Source organism: Boleophthalmus pectinirostris, unplaced genomic scaffold, assembly GCF_026225935.1.
Source record: "Boleophthalmus pectinirostris isolate CB_2022bp ecotype Guang Dong unplaced genomic scaffold, ASM2622593v1 HiC_scaffold_21, whole genome shotgun sequence".
Lineage (NCBI taxonomy): Eukaryota > Metazoa > Chordata > Actinopteri > Gobiiformes > Gobiidae > Boleophthalmus > Boleophthalmus pectinirostris.
Genome location: NW_026571175.1, coordinates 11760102 through 11785366, shown reverse-complemented (window position 1 = coordinate 11785366; position 25265 = coordinate 11760102). Strand labels below are relative to the sequence as shown.

Genomic DNA, 25265 nt, shown 5'->3' with positions numbered 1-25265 from the left:
GAACCAGTAACTGTAACCGAATACAGTTACTCATAATTTGTATTCTGATTATGTAACGCCGGTACATGTAATCTGTTACTCCCCAACACAAATATATCTGTACTCGTGCAAGATTTTGCTCATATACATGGTAAAAATAACTATTAAACTTGACTTGATTAAGCTTGACAACTTGACAAACATTCTTGCAACTTCTAGGATTTTGTGTCTGTTGTTATTGTAGAAATGGACAATATCTCCTATGCCCTTTCTGTATGTTCTGCTTTAATAGGTCTACAGAGCATGTTATGTTTCCTGTAAGCTACGCTGAGGTTTATCGCCTGGGCCTGTTGTATATAGCCTGGGTTTTATAAGGTCTATACTGTGAACTGTTTCAGCAGCTTAAAGGATAGAGAAGATTGCTAACAGCAGACATGCTCTTTCTGACACAGGTCACACTTGAATAGTTGTGTTTTTATGCTATTGCTTATCACAAAGAAGGCAGCACTGCACTTGTTAGCAGCTATAGACTGAAAAATGTTTATTCATGACCACAGTGGAGAATAAGGAAAAGTAGGGTCATAGTTTGTATTCCTTTGCAGAGATTTGTTAAAGGGCCTGATTTCAAACCATGCGTCAGGAATATATTTTAGTTTGAACTTTAGCCCCACCTACTGTTTATTTATGCTAATGTGATACTCAACCACGACATAAAAGCAACTGCTCTAATCTCTGCCTGCTGTTTGTGTTTTTCTCACTCTTGAAAATCCGTCATGACAGAAGTTTTTTCTTATAAACAATGTGTCTGAGGATGAAAAACGACAATCTTCTGCATAAATTATGATCACTACATTCCAAATAGATCTAAAAACTGGGCATTGCCTTTGGACTAAAGAGGTGAGTAAGGAAGAGGTGTGTTTTTTTTGTTTGTTTTTTTGAGATACAAGGAACACTGTGATTGGCATCTACACTCCACACTTCAATCTCCACCCCTGCAGACTTTCATAGGGGCAGTCTTTTGTGATGTCACCAACTACAAGCAGTTGCGTTGCTGGAGACAACGTTAAATCTAAACCCCTGCTAACCTTTAGACCTGTCAGAAATACTTTTAATCTTTTCAGACCTATTTTGAATCTCTGCAAATATCTCTTGAATGCATAGGATTCCTGTGTGGTTTAGTTCATATTTCAATTTTTCTCTGGGCATGTTTAAATATGCATTCTTTTCTGACTCATTTGAAACCCGAATTGATTGAATTGACTGAAATAGGCTCTGTTCACACTTACCAGAAAACGTTTGGAAACATGCAGATGGCCACTTCCGATGTAGTTACTGACACCGGGCAAGTGATAAAACCATGGATTTAGCAGCAGCAGTGGTCTTCACAACCTGTCAAAGCTATTCATGGATGACATGACTCTTATCACATCTTCAGTGTCACTTATAGGCAGCTGATTGTAACTGCTGAACATAATGGAACACTACGATGGCATCTTCATTAGATGAAGAACACTGGGCCATTTTCTCAGTTTTCCCAGATTTGGTCAGAGTTTCTATCGCCAACAGAGCCTAAAGGAAGATGTCATCTGCATGTTTACAAATGTCTGCCAGTTTTGTGAGTAAGAATAATACTTGTAGGGGAAAAAAGATCACTAACCACTATCACAAAGCGACAAAGAATAAATGGACTCCTCCATGTATGTTTTTGACATTTCTTCAACATTGCACAGAGTACATTTAGCATGTCAAGTTTCCACAGAGCTGCTGTTTTCTGGTTTCTGGTAACTCTGCTGGAAAAATGGCTTTTGATGAGGCTTCATTACACTGCAGTTCTGGTAATCCTCTGAGACACAAAATGTATTCCACTCCAAATGAAAGAAATCCACTTTAGCCATTATAGCTGATTGGTAATAATGATTATTTTTTTTCAATGGAAGTTCTTGCCAGTGGAAGATAAAATATATTCAATAGGCACATAATTGAAAAACAAACAAGAAAAAGACAAAGATACAGATCAAAGTTAAAGTAGGGTTTTCAAAACATTAAGGCTGCAAATAATGATTATTTTAGTAGTCGACTAGTCAACAATTCATTTTTCCAGTCAGTCAACTGGTCAAATTATTATTTCTGCTGTACAATGAGACCTTAAAATGTAAAATCAGAAATCCATTTTCTTCCACTTATTCGGGGGCCGGGTCGCGGGGGCAGAAGTCTAAGCAGGGACTCCCAGACTTCCTTCACCCCAGACATGTCCTCCAGCTCTTCCGGGGGAACCCCAAGGCGTTCCCAGGCCAGCCGAGAGACATAGTCCCTCCAGTGTGGGGGTCCTGGGTCTTTCCCGGGGCCTCCTCCCAGTGGGAAATGCCTGGAACACCTCCTGGGGGTAGCGCCCAGGAGGCATCCTGAGCCACCTCAGCTGGCTCCTCTCAACGTGAAGGAGCAGCAGCTCTACTCCGAGCTCCTCCTGTGTGACTGAGCTCCTCACCCTATCTCTAAGGGAGCGCCCAGCCACCCTGCGGAGGAAACTCATTTCGACCGCTTGTATCCGCGATCTCGTCCTTTCGGTCATTACCCAGAGCTCATGACCATAGGTGAAATCAGAAAGTTTTTTTTTGAAATTTGGATTTAATAATGCCACTGTGTTTGGAATATAAAGCGCTTTTTGTATGTGTTGTAGAGTCTGTATAGTCTAGATAATGATTAAATGATCGAAATATTAATAGCCAAGCAATTGTTGTGCAGCCCTACAAAACATCCACCGTACTAATCATTACTAACTATGAATGAAACTAGTCATTTGAGTAAGTACACAACAAAAACTATACTGAACTTTTTTTCGTAATATGACCACAAGTTAAAAAAATACATACAATACAATACAATATGTTAATTAGGGTATCAGAATCTGGACTGACTATTTATTTATTTATTTATATACAAAACATTTGCAGTCACTTAGTACAATTTACTCCCTTAAGGCTCATACACAGCCCATACACAGTAACAAAATACAACAATACAAATTCTACAATACAAATTTTCAACATGCAATTACCATCTAGGACTGAACAATTTTGTGAAACTAATTGTTAGCTGTTATTTTTCTGACAAGCATTGTGATTAGATTTGTGATTTATGTTTTAATAATGGGACTCAAATATGAACTGACAAACAAAAAAAAATAAATCACATTTCAGAACATGTTTGATCTAGCAGTTTTTTAGAATTAGACCGGATATTTTGAGGTTTATGCACTAAACAACCAGTCAAGCTGGTGCCACCTAGTGCCTCTGCTCAATTTAATTTCTCTCCAGCGACTAGGTCAGGAATCAGAATACACCAGAAGGTTTGCAAAAAACCCAGAAGTGCAAGTTTGGGCACCAGCCTATCAGTGAAGAGCCATATATTCAGTGTTCCCGAGATTTAAAAAAAATTAAAGCCAGAACAAAGAGAATGTTTGATGAATTTCATCAAGGGGAAAGACGTTATTGCCCTTCTTGCGCATTACATACAACACGACCAAATAGCAGCGATTGGTTAAATCATAAAAAGTACCCGCCTACTGTCTATTCTAACACTGCAAGGTCAGACGGTTTCTATGAAGTGGAATGAAGTGAAACCAGCCAATGAATCAGGTTACTAAACAACTGCAGCCTTTGCGAATTGCTAATTGTGTCCATTTAAAGGTGCACTGTGTAAATTTTAACTTGCTTGTTTCTATGGAGATTAGCCTATAATGTGGCCACAGTATCACCATAAACTTAAAAATCTTTATGGAGACTTGCAAGCCAAATTACAGGTTAGATTTATGCTCACTGTAAGAATTCATGTTTTTAAAGATATTTTTGAGCAATAAATAACACCTGTAGTTGAATAAATATAAGACAAATAAGTTCAAAATAACATACTGTGGACAATTCAGACCAGTGTTCATGGAGATATTGTTTTGTCTGGAATGTTTCACAGTATTAAACCTTTCTATCTACCTCTACCTCTTCTATTATGGAGACCAACCCAGACCAAGTTACAGGTCAGATCTGTGGAGAGGCGACCAGTCAGAATGTCTGTTTTTCTGGGTATTTTTAAGCCATAAAACCATCTGTAATTGAATAAATGCAACATACAACTACTTAATGTCATATTGTGGAACATTCAAGGCAAAACAATGACATATCCATGGAGACAACTCTGACCAAGTTGCAGGTCAGATCTGTGGAGAGGCACCCACGCGCACAGTCAGAATACCTGTTTTTCTGGGTATTTCTGAGCCATAAAACCACCTGTAATTGAATAAATGTAACGTACAACTATTTAATGTGGAACATTCTGGGCAGAACAATGACATATCCATGGAAACAAGCAGGTGACGGACCCAAAATGTTACCAAAATCGTGCCAACCCATACCAGACTTCTCCCTCTGAATCAAAACTGAACTTGAAATTTGTAGTATCATGACATAAGCCAGTGTTCTGAAAAAACAACAAAAAAAACAAAACAAACGTTATCGACCTTTCTCTTTGACAGTGGGAGATGGGCTCCAGCTGTCGCGAGTTGCGGTGCTGTGCTTTGACAGGCGTGTTAATGGCTTTAGTTCCTGTCTTCTCCTTTAAACCTGCCAGCCCCTCCCACAACAACACTGGACAGATCACTGCTCTCTCTTTGATTCACTACACCTCTCCAGTGTGTGATCCATCTTGTTTTGTCTGCCCCTAACCCCACTGCCTCTAATCGCATGTACTGCCCCGGCCAATCGCCTCTAATGAAAATTGTGGGCTGCTGGTGAACAAGCATTGTGAATTATTTGTTAGACAGTGGACTGAGATTGCTGCTAGAGTCCTGGCAATAGTATAAATAATTCCACCGAGCAGCTTCAAGGCTTGAGAATCGTCTTATGTAGGGCCTTAATGGTAGCGATGTGGTAGTGAGTCGGTTCTTTTGAACGGTTCCTTAATGTGAGTGGTTGGAATAGAATCACAATTAAATTAAACAAATATATTTCATTGTAATTTTTATGCATTTTATATTGATGAACTCTGAACCGATGCAAGAATCACTATGCAGAAACAGTGTAGGCAATACCGAGTGTGAGCTCATATCTGGCATCATAATGAGGCTTTCAGTCACGTGATCACGATGATGGGTGAATTTCAGGTGGAGGGCAGGATGGGTGAATTTCAGGTGGAGGGCAGGAACTGAGGACAAACATGACAAACGCGGCTCTGGAGAACACAGATATGGAGAAGAGTTCTTATTGTAAGGATTTAGAGCCAGTAGCAAGGCAAAAGTACGAGCAGTAAGTCGACAAATATATTGGGCGTGACCCCATCTTATTGAAAATGAGAGAATTTTCAACCAAAGTAAAAGATTTCCCGACAATCGAGGCAGAGGAGATCATGAACTATCTAGTTCTTCAGACATCGTTCTACACTAGACAACAGATGAAGGTGTACAAAAGTTTGGACGCATAGAACTTTTTTTGTCAGTGGATGGGTCCTCAACCTTGGTGCAAAACGCCTAAATGATGATTATCGTTTGGTCTTCGCCAGAGTGAGTGCTGTTATGTGTATAGACTGTTATGGGAAAAACTGCAGTGTATCAGCAGTAACCTCTATCTGAACTATTTAATGTCAACAAACGTCGTTAGCCGTTAGTCGTAAATGATTCGTTTATGTTTATGTAAACCACAAAAAACAATTTAGCTTTGTAACAAACCTTTGTTGAAGTGGTCACTGCAGACACGAGCATTAGCGGATTCTGATCCTCCCGACCGCAAACAGGTTTGTAATCCAGTTTTTACGGCGTTGTTCTGTCAGCTTTTCCCATTTCTGACCTTTGTGGACGACTATATTCGGTACTCTAAAAAAATCGCTTTTCCTTCTCTTGGTTAGAACAATTGGCACAGCCGTAAACTACACAACACATCGGCATTTTCCTCCAGTCAGTTCACTTCCTGCCCTCCATCTGATTTTCCGTGCTGACAAACGTAGCCCTGTGACGTTACGTGAAACCCAACTATTATTTTAAATGACGATTGTTGCAGTATGAATAATTTCAAAGAGTTAACGCACTGCCACTCTCAGTGTGAAACATTCAAACAAATCTGAGCCTCAGTCATTCCTCTCTGTGATAAGTTTGTAGATAAAATCTGTTTTCAAATTTGTTTCTGTCATTTACATAAATTAGGATGAGATAACATCTCTTTGAAATGAATAGATCCAAAAGATTTGAATACCATAAAAGAGCTGAAAGTCCTATCACTACTTAATAGTGAAGGGTTAATTCAAACATGGATTAGTTTAGTCATGAACTGCAGTACATATCTGTTGGTTATTCATGATAAGAAGTGTAAATACAGGGGTTTACCTCTGGCTTCAGTGACCATATTGACTGTCTTTGTCTTAATGAATGCAACGATACATATCATCAGTCAGACCTAATGTGATTTCAATATTCCTTTATTCAAGCAGTATAAACAAGTCCTCTCAGCCCCTGGTCATAACCAAATGGCAATTTTAATGGAGAAAAATAGCAAATCACAAAGGCTAGAATTTTAATAATATCTTATTCTGCAATTTGCTGATAAAAACTGCTATCTCTGTAGTATAGATCTGTACAACAAGTGTTCCGAAATATGATCATTGTATTAGTTTGTCTATTCATACATCATATGTCATATTTTGACTCCTGAGTGACTCTATGGGTGTAGACAGTTCAAGCAATAGTTAAAGCAATAGTTCATAAAGTAATTCTCAATGGAGACTGATTAATGAGATTTCTCCCAAAATACCACCAGATGGCATGAGACCAACATCTGCCACCACATTGGTACAGGAACAGCTGGTACCAGGCACTGACATAAAGACATTGTCTGATATCACAGTCATTTGAATAACCATAGATTACATCACTGAATTCTCCTAAAAATGTGGTTTTGTTTGTATTTACTAACCAGTCTCTCATAAAACAATGGAAATGCCCAAATGATGAGTTGATGTATATATATATATATATATATATATATATATATATATATATATATATATATATAATGTATTGTATTTCTTCAACAAAGAATGAATGGAGAGAGATAAATTCAATGTCTTACTGAGACACATTCCAGACAAAGTAATAAAAAGTAACAGACAGGCAGGTAGCTGACACAGTTACATCCTGTGGGCAGCTGATGTGATAAAATGTTAATATATGGTTGTCATGGCTGATTGTTCTTCCATGTTTGATCTGGAAAAAATGATTATAGGATTAGCAGAGTGCAGCACATTAGATTAAACAAACACATGGGAGGAGGTATGGTAAATGTCTTTTGTTAATCTGCAGATTTTGTGGTTGGTAAAATATTGCAGGAATAATGGACACTATATAAATGATCAGATGTACATATACTAGAGGTGAAGGATAAAGTCTTTATATAATACCAAAATTAGAGCATTGAAGATATTGTTACCAGTTTTTGCGAACCAACAAAAAATGTCAAAAAGTACATAAAAAGTATACACACTTTTCCCCACAAAAGAAGACAACAATACAGCAATACGATAACTGAGAGAGATAGCAAAAATAAATTTGACAAAAAATAAATCTAGTATATTACCCATACCAGCACCGGTGCATTCAACAGACCCACCTAAATGTTCCTGAAACCCAGCATTTATCTAGAAGCACTTCTAAAAACTGGAGACCTATAAACAAGAACCTTCTGTAGCTTAACGTTGTGAATCCTGAGGGCCCCATTGATGTTTATGGACCAATAAGAGCGCAGAGTTTGAACATAAACTAGATTTACAGCCCATAAGTGCACAGATTAGCTCAGAGAAAACCTATGTTACGTTATTGTACTGTGTTGTCCACTAAAGATATCAAGAGAATTGGGAAATAGATAGAACAAAATATTTCATTTTTGTAAGCAGCAGTGGGAACTATTTTGAGCTGTTAATGTTCTATCAAAACCACTTTGATCTGAGTTGCCTCTCTCCTTCAAACAGCTCAAGTATCAGACGTTCTACACAGAGTTGGGTAATGGACCTGTACCTCCTCTGCTCCTGCCGAGGGTGCCGCGGAGTCAGACTGGGCTCAGACAGTTTTCACTTCTCCACACTGCTCCAGGTGCATGGAACCAGAGCGGAGCGAATACAGCAACCTGCTTGTATTTTGGGAAACTGGATGGGAAACGTTTCAGAGGATACTGGCATTCTGTTTATACAAGAATGAACTGTATATCTGTAGTGTTATTTCTCCTTATACTTTTTGTGATGAACTTAATGAGCACATATGATGAATTATTTTTAGTGCTGCTTGGCCTGTTTTAGAAATTGCAATAATCGCTTTGTACAGAACTACGCTTTATTTTCCAGACTTGGTGCTTCCCATACTGGAATATGCTGTACAGCTCCATCTACTGGCAGCAGAGGGATTTATCATGAGGAAAAAGCTTACCAAACATGCCAAAGACGTGGTAATGTACACATGTTGTAGTAATAAGCATAGTTTCACTGTACAGTTGCTTCATACGATCACTTATGGACTTAAAATTTCAGTGTTTTGAGACAACTTGTGACAACTTCAGGTATGTGTTTAATGAAGGAACAATGTTATAACATGGTCAAAAGCTCAAAAATGCATCCTTTGAAGTCATCATCCATTTCTGATATTTTAAAAATTATATTCAAATAAAGCCTGGTGGTGTTTTGTTTCATTTGTGCATTTGCAGAGCTACTTGGGTCAATACAAAACTGTTTTGGTGCTTATTTGGCACATAGTTTGTTTACTCTATCCAACATCCTCAAATAACAAAATTATAGCTTCAGCTGATTACAAATGTTGTCTGCTTCTCACGATCCAAATGATCCCTGATATAAAACTCTCACGTTTAACAAGCCCCCAAATGATAAATAAAAAACTGTTCATCATTTAACGAAAATGAATATTGTCAGAACAAACCTCTGAACATACATCTGCACTTACATACACACTTCATAATCCTGTTTTGTTTACATAGTGTTGACCTTTTGGGGCACAGAGGTCTCAGTCAATCACAGGAGAAAAGGAAATGCCTATGACAGCTGCTCGACCAGTGATGCAGAACACTAAACATAGAAGATAAGGGCGACTGTTTACAAAATCCCTTTTACTACTACACTTTTAAAGGGCCAGTGTCCAGGTTTTCAATTATGTATGGAAGAGTAAAAGCTCCCAAAATACTTTTTCTTTGAACAACTCACTGTAAATTATTAAGTTTGTCCATTATTATTGAACTTCCTTGATGAAAAAAAAAGCCAAGTTAAGACATGCTTTTTCTGACTGATGATTGTCTCTCAACATCTTGATTCATAAAACCCCAAACATATAATTGACAATTAGACATGAATAGCGATCATTCAATTATTTGCCCAGCCCTAGCCCCACGAAGCTAAGAACCACCTAATCTGAACAAAATCCTAAAATTGACCATCATGGCTGCAAATCGATTGACGCTATTGCCCAATCTCACCTCAAGACAATCCAGGGTTCGATTTCCTTTTTGTGTGGCTTGCAGTTTCTTTACATGTCTGGATACCCCTCATCAGTCCAAAACATGCACAGTAGGCTAACCCTGCATTCGATTATCCTTCCGAATTGGTTTTCCGAGGAAGTTGCCTAGTGACGCGCACGACACACCCCTTTTCCTAGGACGGCCCGACTCGAAACTCGGTGGCAGAAAAAGTAGACCGTGCAAGGATTCCGAAAAGAATCCAAGATGGCTCTGCCCACTGTGACGTGTAAACATGAACTGTTTTCATTGTGTTTGGACACTTCGGTGGTTTAAATGACAATTTCAGTCACTCGTATTATTGCAAAACCACAGCTGTATCACCGCCTATGGGTCTGGTGGTCGGTGTTGTGGTGAAGCTACATGCTACTCTCTGAGACCAACATGAGAAAAATAATAATACACTTCAAGCTCGGACGTGACATCAAATCCGAGGTCCAAGTGGAGGTCGGAAGATAATTGAATGCAGGGTAATTATCCAGACAGGTACCCCATGATGGAGACAAGATTTTTCTGATGCAGTGATGAGTAAAGAATGGGTCAAATGCAGTGGGCAAAACTGTTAGAAGTAAAACTGGTGATAACTACTAAAACAGGTCTAAACCAGGGCTCTCTGGAAATACTGGATAAATAAGACCAAAATAGGGCATCTACACCAAACCAAGTATGTATCATGACTAAACCAAGATGAGTGAATGCACCCTGTCAATACTAAATCAAACCAGGACAAAAAAAAAAAACAAAAAAACATTAAAGGTGCACCATGTAACATTTTTGATAGAGTTAACACTGCAATGTCTTTCATTTTAGACAAATAAAAATACCTGTAATTGAAGAAAATACAAAATACAGCATATAAAGCCACATTTTCTCTATGGAAACAAACCCAAAAATGACAGAATGCAACTTAACAGCATATAACTCGACTAGACCATCTCCAGGATCCAGGCACAATACAGAACACATTACAAACATTTATTCCGGTCTCAGTTATAGTGCGGCCCATATAAAATGAAGAGTGGGCCTTCTGCTGAACCCAGTGGCAGATTAAACGCACCATAACAGCCCTTTGTATTGTATTCTAGGGACATTCTGACTTTGAAGTGAGCCTAGCTTTTGCACGCCCCAGTGAGGAGAGACAGCGCAGCCAGGAAGAGCGCATATAGAAAAGATCTAGGAGGACCATATTGTCACTGAATGAATGTTAAGATGACATTAAAGAGGGGCTATTTTACTTCTGTGGGGTATTAACTGCATCCCCTTGCGTTGCTCTCCACGCTTAGTCACTCAACCTTGACAGTGGCATTACAACACAATCAGCATACATCAGACTAATGAAACTACACATCGCGTCGGGTTTGTGAAGTTGTTGTGTACAGTTATGCACGTTTTTGTATATTTATGGGGAATTGTCAGGTGGAAACATGGATGATGTAGGCTTGTAGGCTGAGAACTGAACAGAATCTTACAGTTAAATGTGAAGAAGATTCAAATAAGGCCTGGGAGAGATTACTCAAACAAGCAGGGTTGACATCTAAAACCTCTTAAGGCAACATAAAAAAACCAACAACAACAAAAAAACAAACAAAAAAAAACATAATACCTCCTCTTTAAACCAGAACTAAAAATGTATTGTTTTTGTTTTGTTAGAATGCAACAACTCACTCTCTAATGGTAAAATATGGTTATGAATGTGATTGTACCATATCCTTTTTTTTAGTGACAAGGTCAAGGTCAGAAACGACCTATTGTACAGATCAGCAAAAGCTATTTTATTTGCATAAAAAAAAAAAAAAAAAAAAAAAAAAAAATATAATATATATATATATATATATATATATATATATATATATATATATATATATATATATATATATATATATATATATATATTATACATAGATGGACCCACAATCTAGTGTTGAACAGAGTATGAAAACATTTAAAGAGGAAAAGGATCATTTTAATGATCATTTAAAACAAAAGCAGAACGAGAGAGGCGGTGAGAGAAGACAAAATGTTTAACAAAAGGGTCTGGTTGGCAGTTGCCCTCTACTGGCATTGTCTGCATACTGTTATTGAACCCCAAAGCAAGACACTTCTCACATCAGTGACTGAATATGTGGGCTCTGCGTCCATTAATCTTATGACTGGGACGCTGCTACTTGCCGTACACTGCCAAAACAAACAAACAAAAAAAAAAAACATCATGAAACCAAAGCACACAAGACTATGCTGTGTAACAACAGAAATAAACTCTGGCTTAAAGATGCACTGTGCAAGGTTTCTGGTGGAGGGTCCTCCACCTGCTTGTCTCCATGGAGATGTTACCCTGTTATCCATCATAATGGAGACAAGCATGTTCCCACGCTGTTACAGGTGAGTGATGTGGGGAGGCAAGCCTGCTGTTTCTCAATTAAAACAGCGGTAATTTACTATACTCTCTATACGTGTAATGCCATACTGTGGAATATTCTTCGTGGCGTGACTTCCACCAGAAAAGTTACATAGTACACCTTTAAACTCGGGCTAAACAAGTTTTCTATTTATAAAAATATATATATCACTTGAAGTAACTCTAGACGCACACTTTTCCAAACCATAATTAAACCAGAGTTGATTGCCACCGCTACAGAAAAGATAGAGCATTCTCCAACAAAACCTGGACTTAAGATCTTACCTGACCACTCCGTACATGACCAGGATGTTCCCCAGCAGTCCCACCACGCAGATGACCGAGTAGAGCGCAGTGATGGAGATGGCGATCACCATGTCTCCAGCGCTGCGCACCGGTCTGCCGCGCTCTGCCTCTCCGCTCTCATTACGCAGCGCCTCGGAAAAGTCACCGTCCGGGAACGTGGTGTTGAAGGGGATTACCGAGTACAGGTCCGAGTAGGAGAGAGGTGCTCCGGCCGCCGTGTACGACTCCATACTTGGGGGACGACCTTTGCGCGCTTTACCAGAACGACTCCGTTGTAGAAGTCAAGACAAAGTGCAGTCAAAAGAGTGGAAGCATGAAGAGACTGTGTCCAAATGGAGTGGAAACGCTAGGTTGGCTTTAGTATGTGTCCAGGCGTAATGGGGGTCTACACCATCAGCAGCCGCTCGCGCTCTGTGCCTTGTGCTCTCGCGCTGTGTGTGCTCTGGACTCGTGCGCGCTCTTATAGCCGCGCGTGCATCGACGTCAAGGCTGTGGCGCACACTCCGGCACAGACGCACAAGCAGACGCGAGGCACTGTGGGAGCTCGGAGCCCGCACATGCACATTTGACTCCTGTAAACCATTACCCCGCACTTATCAGGTCACGGAGCCGTGCGCTTGGAGACGGGTGGCAACTCCTCATCACATGTTATCTGTTGAAGCCTAGGTTCATTATAAATTAGGCCATAGGCTACTTATCTTGATCATATTTATAACTCACGCTTTTAAATAAGGTTTAGTGAGGTGTGAGAGAACGCGGGGGATACGCAATACAACGCAATGGAGGTGATGGATGTGAACTAAATTTATGCAAGGTCAAACCACTGACAGAAAACTTGATGAATTAGATAATTAAACCTAAACCTTAAAGCCGCTGTACCTGATTGTTACTGTCTTAAAAATGTGAAAAAACAGAACAAGTAAATTTTTGTGATAAAACCAACAAAATCTAGCATACTAACACACACTTCCTGATTATCTAGTTAGGTGCAGACAATCCACAGTTGATGCATTTTCACCTCAAAAGCTGCTTATATAATATATCTGTAGCGCACGCAAAAATCCACACTCTCTATAATCACTTTAATTACAGGTTTACTGAAGATTTTGCTTAAGGAATCCAGCACCTGCTTCTCTTATTGTCTGTCTGGCTCATCTCTGTGGCGTAGTTATTGCTTTGTCTGAAATATTCGACAGGGACAAGCAGGTGATGCCACTAAACCAAGCTACAAGTCAGATCTGTGAGGAGGCAACCAATTTTTGTAGTGATAAAAATATCTGTAGTTGAATAAATGCAAGATAAATCATTTTAATGCTATGCCAAGGCACGTTCTAGAAAAGGCAGTGCAATTTCAAGGAATCACGGAGGTTTCAGAGTCCAAAATGTTACATAATACACCACAGGAGCTATTTGCCAAATTTTGGTTTATTCTAAGATTTAGTTATTTCTTTTTTGTTTGTGTTTGTTTGTTTTGGCATATTGATGTTGATTTCCATACACCTCTAGATGATTTAGTGGTCTAGAGCAGGTAAGGCAGAGTGGACCTGAGTGGACCTATGCTTTTTACCACTTGGCTGTGTTAATGACATAGGCAGATGTCTTCTGTTTACAGCTACTTCCTATATTTTTCCCCCCTCAAACTGCCCCTTAACTGATGTAAACCTATGACAAATATTTACCACAGGTCCTATTCCACCAAACCGAGTAGAAGTAGAGTAGATAAAACTGCTATGCACTTAAAATTGTGTACCACATTGTGTTGTATATTCCTTTCTATTCAAAAACAAAGAGCTTTGTTGTTGCAGATGTGACAGTTTTACTCTGTTCTGTATTAAAGACCGCCGACTGTTGTTTGATGCATATGACATTTGCATAATAATGAGGAAAAGATGATAAAAGTGAAACTTTTATGGGCTTATGTTCTGCCTATAAAATGATTCTAAACTGGTCTAACTGCGCCACTACATTCAGTCCCCGTTTGGTTTCTTCAATTCATGTCTCACTTGTTGAATATTTATTAATCTGGTTGTTTCAGGATTATTTAATAGTTTGAAATTTAGGACAAACGATCTATGGGATAAATAAAAATGTTTGCAAAGCCCAGCGATATTGAGCTATACAAAATTAGCAAATACAAAATGATATATTTGCCTGGGATCCACAATACACACTACTTCAGTGTTTCAAAGATGTATCACTGGTCACTGGTGGATCTCCTCCCATTTTCAAATGGGTGTGATTGACAGGTGGATTAGCTGATGTTTGGCTTGAGACACAACAGAGGGAGTGCTGACCAGACTGGTATCAATCTGTTTAAAAAATACAAAGAGATATCCTGTATTTGTCAGGCAATAATGATATATCTCTGTATTTTATAAAGAGAGATATCTGTCTGGTCTCGTGCACTTAGTTCTCGAGCCCAACCAAAGCTCAGTGGTTTTTGTCTTCCTCTGTTCATTTTGCAGAAATCTGTGGATGACACGACAATCCTGGGCCTCATCAGGAAGGGGGACGAGTCAGGGTACAGGAACACTGTGAGGGACATTGTGGTCTATAGAAAAGAGAATGACTTCAAACTCAGCATAGACAAAACTAAAGAAATAATCATGGATTTCTGGAGGAGCCCTTGACCTTTTCAGTATCTGGTCATCAAGGAGACAGAGGTGGAGAGGGCTGACAGCTACAAGTTCCTGTGCCTGCAGGTAACATTTGACCTGAGCTGGGCACAGAACACTGCTGCGACTGTGAGGAGAGCCCAGCAGCAGCTCTACTTCAATAGGCGGCTCAGAAAATCTAGCCCCCCTCACATAGGCCTATGGGGGACTCGTGTAGAGCATCCTCTGAACAGTTATCACTGTGTGGTTCGGGAACACCACACTTTTTTTCTTTCTTTTTTTTTTTTCTTGTCGCAATATGTGCTCTGTTTTGAAGGTAAGGCTAGAGGAAACCAAGGCTGATACTAATAGATCCAACTTGAATATTGTCAGGATTATCAAAGTTGAGCTGATGCACATTTTTGTTGTAAAACCAGGCTTACAGCACCACATATGCATACCTGCAGATCATAGTAAATAGTGGATTTACAAAAAACAAAAAAAATAACTTTTTAATTTGAGGCAAAATGTCTACATGCACAACAAAAATAAATAAATACAATTTCAGAATAGTGGATGTGTAGAAAGGAAAAGCTGTTAAAAACAAACAAACATTTCTCATAATTCATCTTTTTGAAAAATCCACAATATGGCATCATGTGTCTTGTGTACATCCAGGAGAGTGTTGAGTCGTCCGAAGGCATGGATCGATCCCTGGCATGTCTCCATGTCTCTCACTGCTCACAGTTTATCTGATGCCTCTGATGGGGCCCGGGGGAAATATATGACCGGTTCTTGGGTTCACACTGCTCTTTGGACACTGCTCATCCATCTGCCCTCAGCTCAAAGCATGTCTGTCTCCCATCACGCTCCAACCTCCATCTACACACAGCAGCAAAAAGTGGAGCTAGGGGGAAAAAAAAGGTATACACATTTGATGATCCATGTTAGTTACAAGAGGGTGTGATGATGTGCAAAAAAAACTAACAAAAAAACAAAGTAAAACCTCAAATGTGAAGCTGATCTCTGCCTCTATTTTACATCTGAATGAAAAAAGTGTAATTTTGTGATTGCAAGGCTTTCATTTTATACTGGAATAATTGACCAACATAATTTGCTGTGCACAGTGCGCTGTATAACTTTTCCAGGGGAGAGTTTGTCACTTGCTTGTCTCCATGGAGATACGCTGAATGTGACATAGGTTGACAGTCTCTCAGTTTGTAGAGATCTCATCTTGGCACAAACCATCTCTTGGACTAAACCTCATTGGTAGATGATCCACTAACCCAAAGTTTAGCGGAGTGGTCCCTGCTCCCACAGATGAATATTGCAATGGTGTCCTTGGGCAAGACACTTGACCCACCTTGCCCCCGGTGTCAGTGTACTCTGTGTAATGAGTGTGTGTGTGTGAGTGGTTCTTTGATGTAAAGTGCTTTGAGTGCCCTGAGGGATGAAAAGCCCTATATAAATGTGACCATTTACCATATAAAATCTGGAAATGTACACATAATTTTTTAATATGTGGCCATACCAGCTGTCAAAGCCTGATCCTGTCAGATCTCAGAAGTTCAGCAAGGCCGGGTCAGGTTAGTACTCGGATGGGAGACCACTGGGAAAATCAGTGGGGCGCCAGGGGCATCGTTGTGTCCTTACGCAAGACACTTTACCCACATTGCCTAGTATAAAAGTGGCCTGTGCGTGAGTGATGGTGGTGGTCGGAGGGGCCTCGCTTCCATCAGTCTACCCCAGGGCAGCTGTGGCTACAATAGTAGCTTACCACCACCACCAAGTGTAGAGTGAATGAACAATGAACTGTAAAGCACCTTAAGTATCTTGAAAAGTTCTATATAAATGCAATGATTAATTAATTAATTAAGGTGCATTAAATAGATTGAAATAAAATGTAATTAAATTGTTTTTTTTTAGTAACATTTTAAGAAAAAAAAAAAAAAAGTACTTTCTTACTTTGAGTTGGGTCAACTCACCACAGATCTGATCTGTAACGCATCTCCTGCATGTCATGAAAACAGGCACAATAGTGCATCTTTAACATAAACAATAATGGCTATTCCTAAATTTGGGCAAACTATTCCAAGTAAAGGACAACTATAGCTGAGCAATATGAACATGTTTGTATAAACATGAGGGACAGAGGAGCTCATTCTCCAGCTGGGTCCTACAGCTCCATTCAAACAGTGAGAGATACAGGACTACATTCATACCATACAGTAGTCCATACAACTGTACAACAACTCACACTTATGTAATGGATAACCTTATGTACTGTCAGTCATCATATTGTTGCTCTGTCTTCCTATGACCTCTTGTATAAAGCTGAGATTTTATATTTTATTACATCTTTCTATTTTATTTTGACATGTACATTTACATTTATATAATTATGTCTTATTTGAAACCTGTCTGTTATTTTTGTTTGTTATCTTTTTTGCTACTTATTTAGAATTTATTATTACCATTTATATTTTTGCTCTTTGTTTTTTTATTCATTTATTTATTTATTGAGCTACTGTGTCCAAATAATTTCTCTTGTGGATCAATAAAGTTTGTGTAAGTCTAAGTCTAAACCTTTTGCTGTGAAACCAAAGCTAACTACTTACAATGACTCACTAAGTATAACTAATAATCATAACTACGGAGTTCCACCTCAGCACGTTTTGAGCCCAGACATCGTTCCGTTACAACCACTCTCTGCCATTTGAATAATTGAACCACCTGCTCTTGGCATTTAATCACTGTTGACTTTCGCTCACATATTTTTCATTAGCGAATGCTTGGTACAGACCCCAAGTGTGTTGCAAGTGCACACCCCCACTCCCTTCTCCCTAATCTCTCTTCCCTTTTAATTACCTACAGCACTTATGCATCATCTGCACCTACACAGATATACAGACAGCTTCAACAACATGCCCGCCACACCAGACTAATGGTACAGGTGGCAGGCATTGTGTTTTAGTCTGCTTTATTTATGACACCCGTGGATCATTATGTTCTGTTTTGGACATTTTAAAATGCAATATTGAATTTAAACGACTTTAATTAAGAAAAAAAGCAAGTTCGCTGATTTCTGGGTTGGAAAATTGTAGTGCCCAAGGAGTAACAATGGGACAAGACCTTCTGAGACAAATTTCTACAAGATTGTGCGCACATGAGAAAAATGATCTTGTGCACAATAAAAAGAGGGTGTTATGTCGCTAGCTGTAGGAATTGAGCTTTAGTTTTGGTTTTTGCACTTTTCCTGAGGCTGCTTGTTCAAACTTGGTCCCTGTGTTAGTTAAAAATTGATGAAGTCCTTTGGTCAACTCACAACTGACCAGAGAAACAGCCTGAAGCGAAAGTGTTGTTGGTGAAAACCAGGAGGTAGAATGGTGTAAAGAGGAAGAAAAACAGAATTGAAAAAAATGAAAATCAGTGTTTGCAAGTGTGTGGTGGTTCCGGGCGCTGCACTATCAGGTTGTTACCTTGACAACATGGGTCTGCTTCCCGACTACAACTGAATGTCTCTACCCTTGTCTCTCCCTCTCTGGTGTATCGTACAGCTGTCCTGTTCAATCAAACTTTCTGGGGACACAAATTATTTTAAAAAGTACAAAAAATAACCTCTCAATTACAGGTCTAAATGTTCTTAATCCAATTGTCAATAATAACATGATACCCTTTAAAGGTTATAGGGAGGATTTTTTTTAAGTTTCAAATTGTCAGTGAAAGTTTAAAATACCATTACACCAGCCTTGTTATTATGTTGACCAAAAACAAAAAGAATGAAAATCTATCAACTGTGGATGTAGTGAGGCCAAATAAACATCAGCCAATAGATAACGAGGCTGCCTCATTTTCTATTGGCAGTTAGGTTGTCAATCAAACTCCCTAGTGTAACGGACTCGCAGGCGTGCGGGGATTATGTGGTTTATCTCAGAGGCTTTTTCAAACTGTAGCTTCCCCGCATTTCGCACAAAGTTTGTTGCGATGGCAGACGAGAATCCACGACCAGTTCGCCGCAAAAGAAAGTCAGTTTTTGAGGTCACTGAAAGAAGAAGAGAAGGTTAAAAGGAGCGAAGCCAAACTGAGGTGATTTTTGGAGATTCCTTCCAGCGATTGCGTGACTGAAGCAGACAAAACTGATGCATCGGTTGCTAAATTACTTCTAGACAGGTCACTTCAACAGTAATTCTGAATGAGCACTGGCTGTAAACAAGCGTGATTTCTAGAGTAAAGAGGCGGGAGGAGATGTTTCTACTGAGGGAGCTGTGGAGGAGGAAGGTCGTATGCACAAGGACTGTCGCTGTATTTCTCTTCCCTTAAAAAATCCTCTATACATCCTTTAATTGTCTCTTTTTTAAGGTGCACTTTGGAAGTCCCCTCTGAAGGCATGGCACCTGCGTTTCTGCTTCGATATTATTGTTACTTTTCCTGGAATGCTCCACAATATGGCAAATCAACTTGAACATGCTGGGAAGATGTCAGGAAATAATACACAAACAGTGTAGAATTAAACAGTATCAATCTCCAGTAACCTCCAACTGACTGTGGATTAGATCACCTGGGTCAGAACAATCAGTGCTCGAGACTTGTCAAAGTTTTACGTGTACACGGGGTCAACGTGTGAGCCTTCACACTCCAACCGCTACTGTGGCTGGATTGAGCAGTCTCCCACTCGTGCGACCTCGGCACAACCTTTTTATTATCCACACTAGGGGTGGGCGATATATCGATATTTTAAATATATCGAGATAGTTTTTAAACTCGATATGAATTCTGACATATCGTATATATCGATATAATGCTTATATTAAATTTTGATTTCGCCGCTTCGCTTGTTTAGCTTCTCTCTCGTCGCCTCCGCCTCCCTGAGTTTGTTCGCTCGTGTCTCCTTCACTCCTCACTGTCGCCCTGAACGCCGAAAGTTGGTGCCAGTGAAAAGCTTCAAGCACCACGAACCTTTTCCACCATTTACAGACAAAACCACCAGCAGCAAATCCTCATATTCCACCGAGTCGCGTCCTTTAGCCCGAAAGAAGCTAAACGAGCTGAGCTGCATGAGAAGTGCACTGTTTATGCAAAAGAGCCATGCGCTTAAGTTTCGTTTCTGTAAAATGTAAACACACGTGCGCAAAACTGCATTAAACACATTATTATCTCAAACGAGCTGATGTGGCTCTGGAGTCGTTATGCTTTATATGTGGTTAAGTTTATTTATGCAGAAGATTTTAATTAATAATCTGCTGCAGTGTCACTTGTACAATAGTGTTTGAAAACGTTGGGTTTGATCTGCAGTGGATTGTGGGATTAAACCTCAGAGCTCCTCACTGCTGGTGAGGAACATGGATCTGTTAAAATAAGGAACATCCTGAACTTCTTCTGCTAAATGAGCTCATGGTTCTGGTTCTAGTCTGGATAACAGAGTTAATGCAAAGATGAGCTTGTGTTCAGTTGTTTTATTTATGAATGAAAAGAAGAAAATATGTTTTATTTATTTTATTTTACAGTTAAATTATTATTTATGTAATTAGGGTTTTTTGTAATTTTAAATGTTCCTATATGAACTGCCGACCTCTTACACTTCAATTAAAAGAAAAAAGGACCTTGTGGAATTTGGCAGATTTGTTTTTGCAGTTTTCAGTTTTAGGGGGTTATTTTTATCGAGTTTTCTGGGACATTCATTTCCCGTACACTTCTCCATTTTGCACAAACAATGTATTCAATGCAGAAGTTACACAACATAGTTTTCATGGTTTCATGGCAAAACACTTTAACACATTTCGATAATGCAGAAGTTTCCATTGCTAGCCTATGTACATTTTAATAACTTTATTGCAACTTAAGCATTTCTCTAACAGAAGACAAAACTGTAAACTTGATTTTGACATTTAAAGAAAAACTAAAAGATGGAAAGGAAAGCAAATAATCAGGTCAAAACATCACCTAAATATCTACCATTTTTTATTTTTTATTTAACCAGGATAATCCAATTTAAGACAAACGTGTGTAGTAGTAAAGAAAACCCGAGCATGTGGAGTTAATCTACACAAACATGGGTAGAACATGCAAACTACTTGGGACCTTGTTACTGTGAGGTAGAACTGCTGACCGCTAAACAAAACTTAAATAGCACTAAATTAAAAGACACACTTAATTAAAAGTAAAACCCTTGTAATTACTTTCACAATAAAGATGGATGACTCACCAACACTTGTCGGGAGTATTAGGAGTTCCTTAATTACATTTATTAAACACCATATTCATTTACTCCACACAACTTCAAAAACTACAGTGATTAATTGAAAACACTGTATTAATTTTTGCAGCAGGCCCTCGGGGTATAAGTGTGTTTCTGTGTCTTGTTTTTGGCCATGGGAAATCGAACTGGCTCTCATACAAGGCCTCGTAGCCTCCAGCGACTGTGTCAATACAAACAACTCCTACCTCCACTAACAGTTGGAAGGTTTGTAGCTTGCATCAATTCAAATAGACTCAGCACGACTAAGATTTCAAAGGCAGTGAAGAGACTTGGTACATAAAGTTTTGAAACTGAAATTGAAAAAGACATTTATGCAAGAGAAACTTAAAGTCCACATACAGTTACAATGGACTTTATAGTTTAATATGTATTTTATATATTTGTCAAAATTTCTCTCACAGTAAGAATGTTTTCAATATATTTTTGAGCAATAAAAAACAAAATTTAAGTTAGCTTTGTAATTATTCTACATAGATGCATCTAGAATCTCGGATTTCCGGTCATCGCGTAGTGCATACTGGGAAGGATTCTTAGAAAAAGTGAGCATCAAACCGCCATGTTTGTTTTCCCAGTGCGTCTATTGACAAAGCCAGTCTTTTCTAGTCTTTTGAATTATATCACTTTTGTTTCTGGTTCTAATATTGTCATATTTTAGTTCTGGGATTTGGACATCATAATTGTGTGGTTGTTGAATGTCCTAACAGCGGAAAATGGCAAAAGAAATTTGTTTGCAAACTCCATAAATGCAAAAGGGAATCAGATGTGTGTGACTGCAAACCTCTGTTCAAACTGTTTCCCTTCCCAGCGGAATTGAAAAATAGTGAAAAGCGAAGGCAGTGGGCAGTATTGATACACACAGATCTGATTCCCTTTTGCATTTATGGAGTTCGCAAACAAATTTCTCGAGCTGTTTTCCGCTGTTAGGATCCAACAACCACACAATTACGATGTCTGAATCCCAAAACTAAAATATAACAATATCAGAACCAGAAACAAAAGCGATATGGTTCAAAAGACTTGAAAAGACGGGCTTTGTCAATAGACGCATCCCACTGTAAAATCAAACATGGCGGTTTGATGCTCACTTTTTCGAAGAATCCTTCCCAGTATGCATTGCGCAATGACCGAAAGTCTGAGATTCTTGATGCATCTAGTAACCAATCATAGAAATGCATGGTCTGTGTGTCAAAACAAACATGGTGGTTTACAAGGGAAAAAATAATGTAGGCTCAGAACTGCAGATTTACGCAGTATCAACGAGGGACACACTACTTATATGCATCTGAGGTAAAATAAATTATATAGGCCTATTTTGTTTTTGAATGATACGACAATGTTTAGAAAAGGAGATATCTTCCACATTTGAGAGACACATCACAGGTCAGGGCGGTGGTTTGTCACGCTCTGTGGTCTGATTCATGGACTGCCTGGTCAGCGAGTCTTCTTTAGACGATACTCGTATGTTTTTAAAGTCCACATTACCTTGACCATTTTAGTGCTTAAGCATACAAACCCAGCTAATTTCAAGGGCTGCAAAACACTATTGTTTCCCTAAGAGAGGCCAAAAAAGAGTGAATGGATTCAACACACACAAGAATGAAAATGAGATGGTAAGCAATTATGAAGCCAAAGGAAGACGGGCATGTCACAGAAGCAGCAAGGACTAACAAGAAATCCTCCTTTATTTTTGTATAACTTTTTCAAAATATGGCAATATAAAACTAATATTTAGCTCTAAATTGTTATTATTGTTATTACTCTTATTAGACAATGCAGATAAGGGGTCTTGCCTAAGGACACAATGACAGAACTTGGATCAAGCGGGAATCAACCCTATGACCTTCAGGTTGGGAGACTCTTCGAACTACTGAGCCACTATCGCCCCTTTAGTACATCATAGGTTTATTAGATCTCTGCAAATGAAACACTTCATTTTTAAAACCTGATTCACTGGGGATGGAAAATATACATGGCAATTTATCACCAAGCATCAAACAACACAAGATGAGGTCAATTAAAAACACATTTGTAAGTGAATGTTATAATCATTTTGTGCAAACGTTTACATTTGATGCTATTTGTAAATGAACGTTAAGTGCTAACATTTGAATTGATTATGGTGCCATTTTAATTGTGACTCATTAAGCATAACTCCAAATCCTCCACATATATATAGCTGGTATTTCAGAATGATGAAAAATGATGATTGTTGCCGTAGCGATTAACAATTTAAAAAGTGTCTGGAACCATATCTGTGATTGACAGGCGTATTAATCAGTTAGAGGAAGACATGGTTTGTTTGTGTGACAATAAACATGGCGGCGTACATGTAAAAACAACAACAACAATAACTGAGAAACAGCACAGAATCAACAAGCAAAACACTACACTGTTATTTGTCTCAGGAAAAATAAATGATTGTGTTTTCTTTGTTTGTAATGATATGAGCATTTTTGAGAGGAGATGTCTTCCACATCTGAGAGACATGTTACAAATTGGCAACTGTAAAATACATTCAAATAAATGAAATAAACAGAGGACCACACAACTCACAGTGTTAAAAGAAGCCAGAGAAATAATAGTTTGAAGACGAGACTTAAAACACTGCACTGAGGAATGGAATGTTTGTACACAGAAATTAGAAGAGCTTTTACAAATTAGTACAAAAATTCTAACCATAAAACCAACATGGCTGTTCTCTCCTCTTTGGGATTCCTTGAGGACATCTCCAAATGTTTGGCCTCAGAGTCCGGGGATTTGCATACACATTTGGCAAAGGGTTTATGCCACATGCTGCTCTCTGATCGAACCCGCTCAACCTTCAAATAACCCTTACTGGGCTCCTTGTATAGATTTAAAGATGCCCTTTTGCAGCTTTTTGGTTGGGGGTCCGCCACCTGCTTGTTTCTATGGATATGTCATTGCTCTGCCTGGAATGTTCCACAGTATATTAAACAGCTGTACCTTACATGTATTCAATTAGAGGTGGGTTTATAGCTCAAAAACACCTAGAAAAACAGACATTTTGACTGTGAACGTGTCACCTGTCCACAGATTTGAACTGTAACTTGGTCTGGTTTGGTGTGTATAAAGACAGAAAGGTTAAATGCCATACTGTGGAACATTCCAGGCAAAGCAATAACATCTCCATGAAGAAATGCATTTGACAGATCCTCCACAATAAAAGTGGACATGCACCTTTAAGGTAACCAGGCTGGTGCCACCTAGTGTCTTCGTTCAATTTCAATTCTCTCCAGCGACTAGGTCAGAAATCGAAATACACTAGATGGTTTGCAAGAACCCCGGAAGTTGTTGACTGAGCACCGGCCAATCAGTGAAGAGCTGTGAAGCCATGATGTCAAACTCAGGCGCCTGTCTGGGTCCCTTTTGTGGTTCAACACAACAGTAAACAAAGCGGTCGAGATGGATGTAGATGAAAGCCTACATTCTGTGTTGGCAATGATTCCCGACATTGAGGATTTAAAGCCGGAAAAAAGAGAATGTTCTGTGATTTTTATCAGTTATTGTCCTTCTTCCTACCCAACTATCGTTGAGCGAAGGAATCCTAATGCTGCGAGATCAGACAATTTCCACAAAGTCAACCCCATTGAAGTGAATCACATTACCTGATTTTTACTGTCTTTACTGGTTTGCCGTGGTCTTACGTTATCCCTCACTTACCTTATGCATTTTGAGAATCCTAATTATTCAGCACAATTAGTTAATAAGTGCTTTCCTCAGCTCTGAGACGGTAATCACGGTAATGCTAACTATGTACCTCCTGATCAGACAAGAAAATGTATAACTGGATGTAGACAGAACACAGCAGACTTATTATGACCTCAAGAGCTGCTTATACACTAAATCTGTTGTGGGGAAAGACAGATTTAGCTAAAATATGTGAGAAAAATCAGATAGAGTTAGTTTTTTGTTTTTGGTTTTTTTTGCATTGCAGCGTTATATATGTCAATATTTTTGTCACCTTATCCAGGGTGACAGAATTGAGCCAAAACAGAAATTGAGTTTTTTTGTTTTTTGACCCGGCCACCTGGAGGTAATGGAGTTATTTATATCTTTCATTTCGGTGGACCAGCCTAATGGCAGACAGCTAAAGCGAGCACTCAGCAGCACAGTCCACATTCTGCTGCTAACTACAGATAATCATCAGTGCCCCTGGCTGGCTAACTCTG

At 39.0% G+C, this 25265-nt stretch overlaps 1 protein-coding gene across 1 annotated transcript in view; it reads right to left on the bottom strand.

Annotated features, from left to right (window-relative positions):
* oprd1a (opioid receptor, delta 1a) overlaps positions 1-12455 on the bottom strand; it is a 33576-nt gene extending 21121 nt beyond the window's left edge. The window contains exon 1 of the mRNA XM_020932645.2: positions 12205-12455. Within this exon, the coding sequence (XP_020788304.1) occupies positions 12205-12455 (251 nt within the window). The remainder of the gene's footprint in view (positions 1-12204) is intronic.
* Between the last annotated feature and the right edge of the window lie 12810 nt (positions 12456-25265).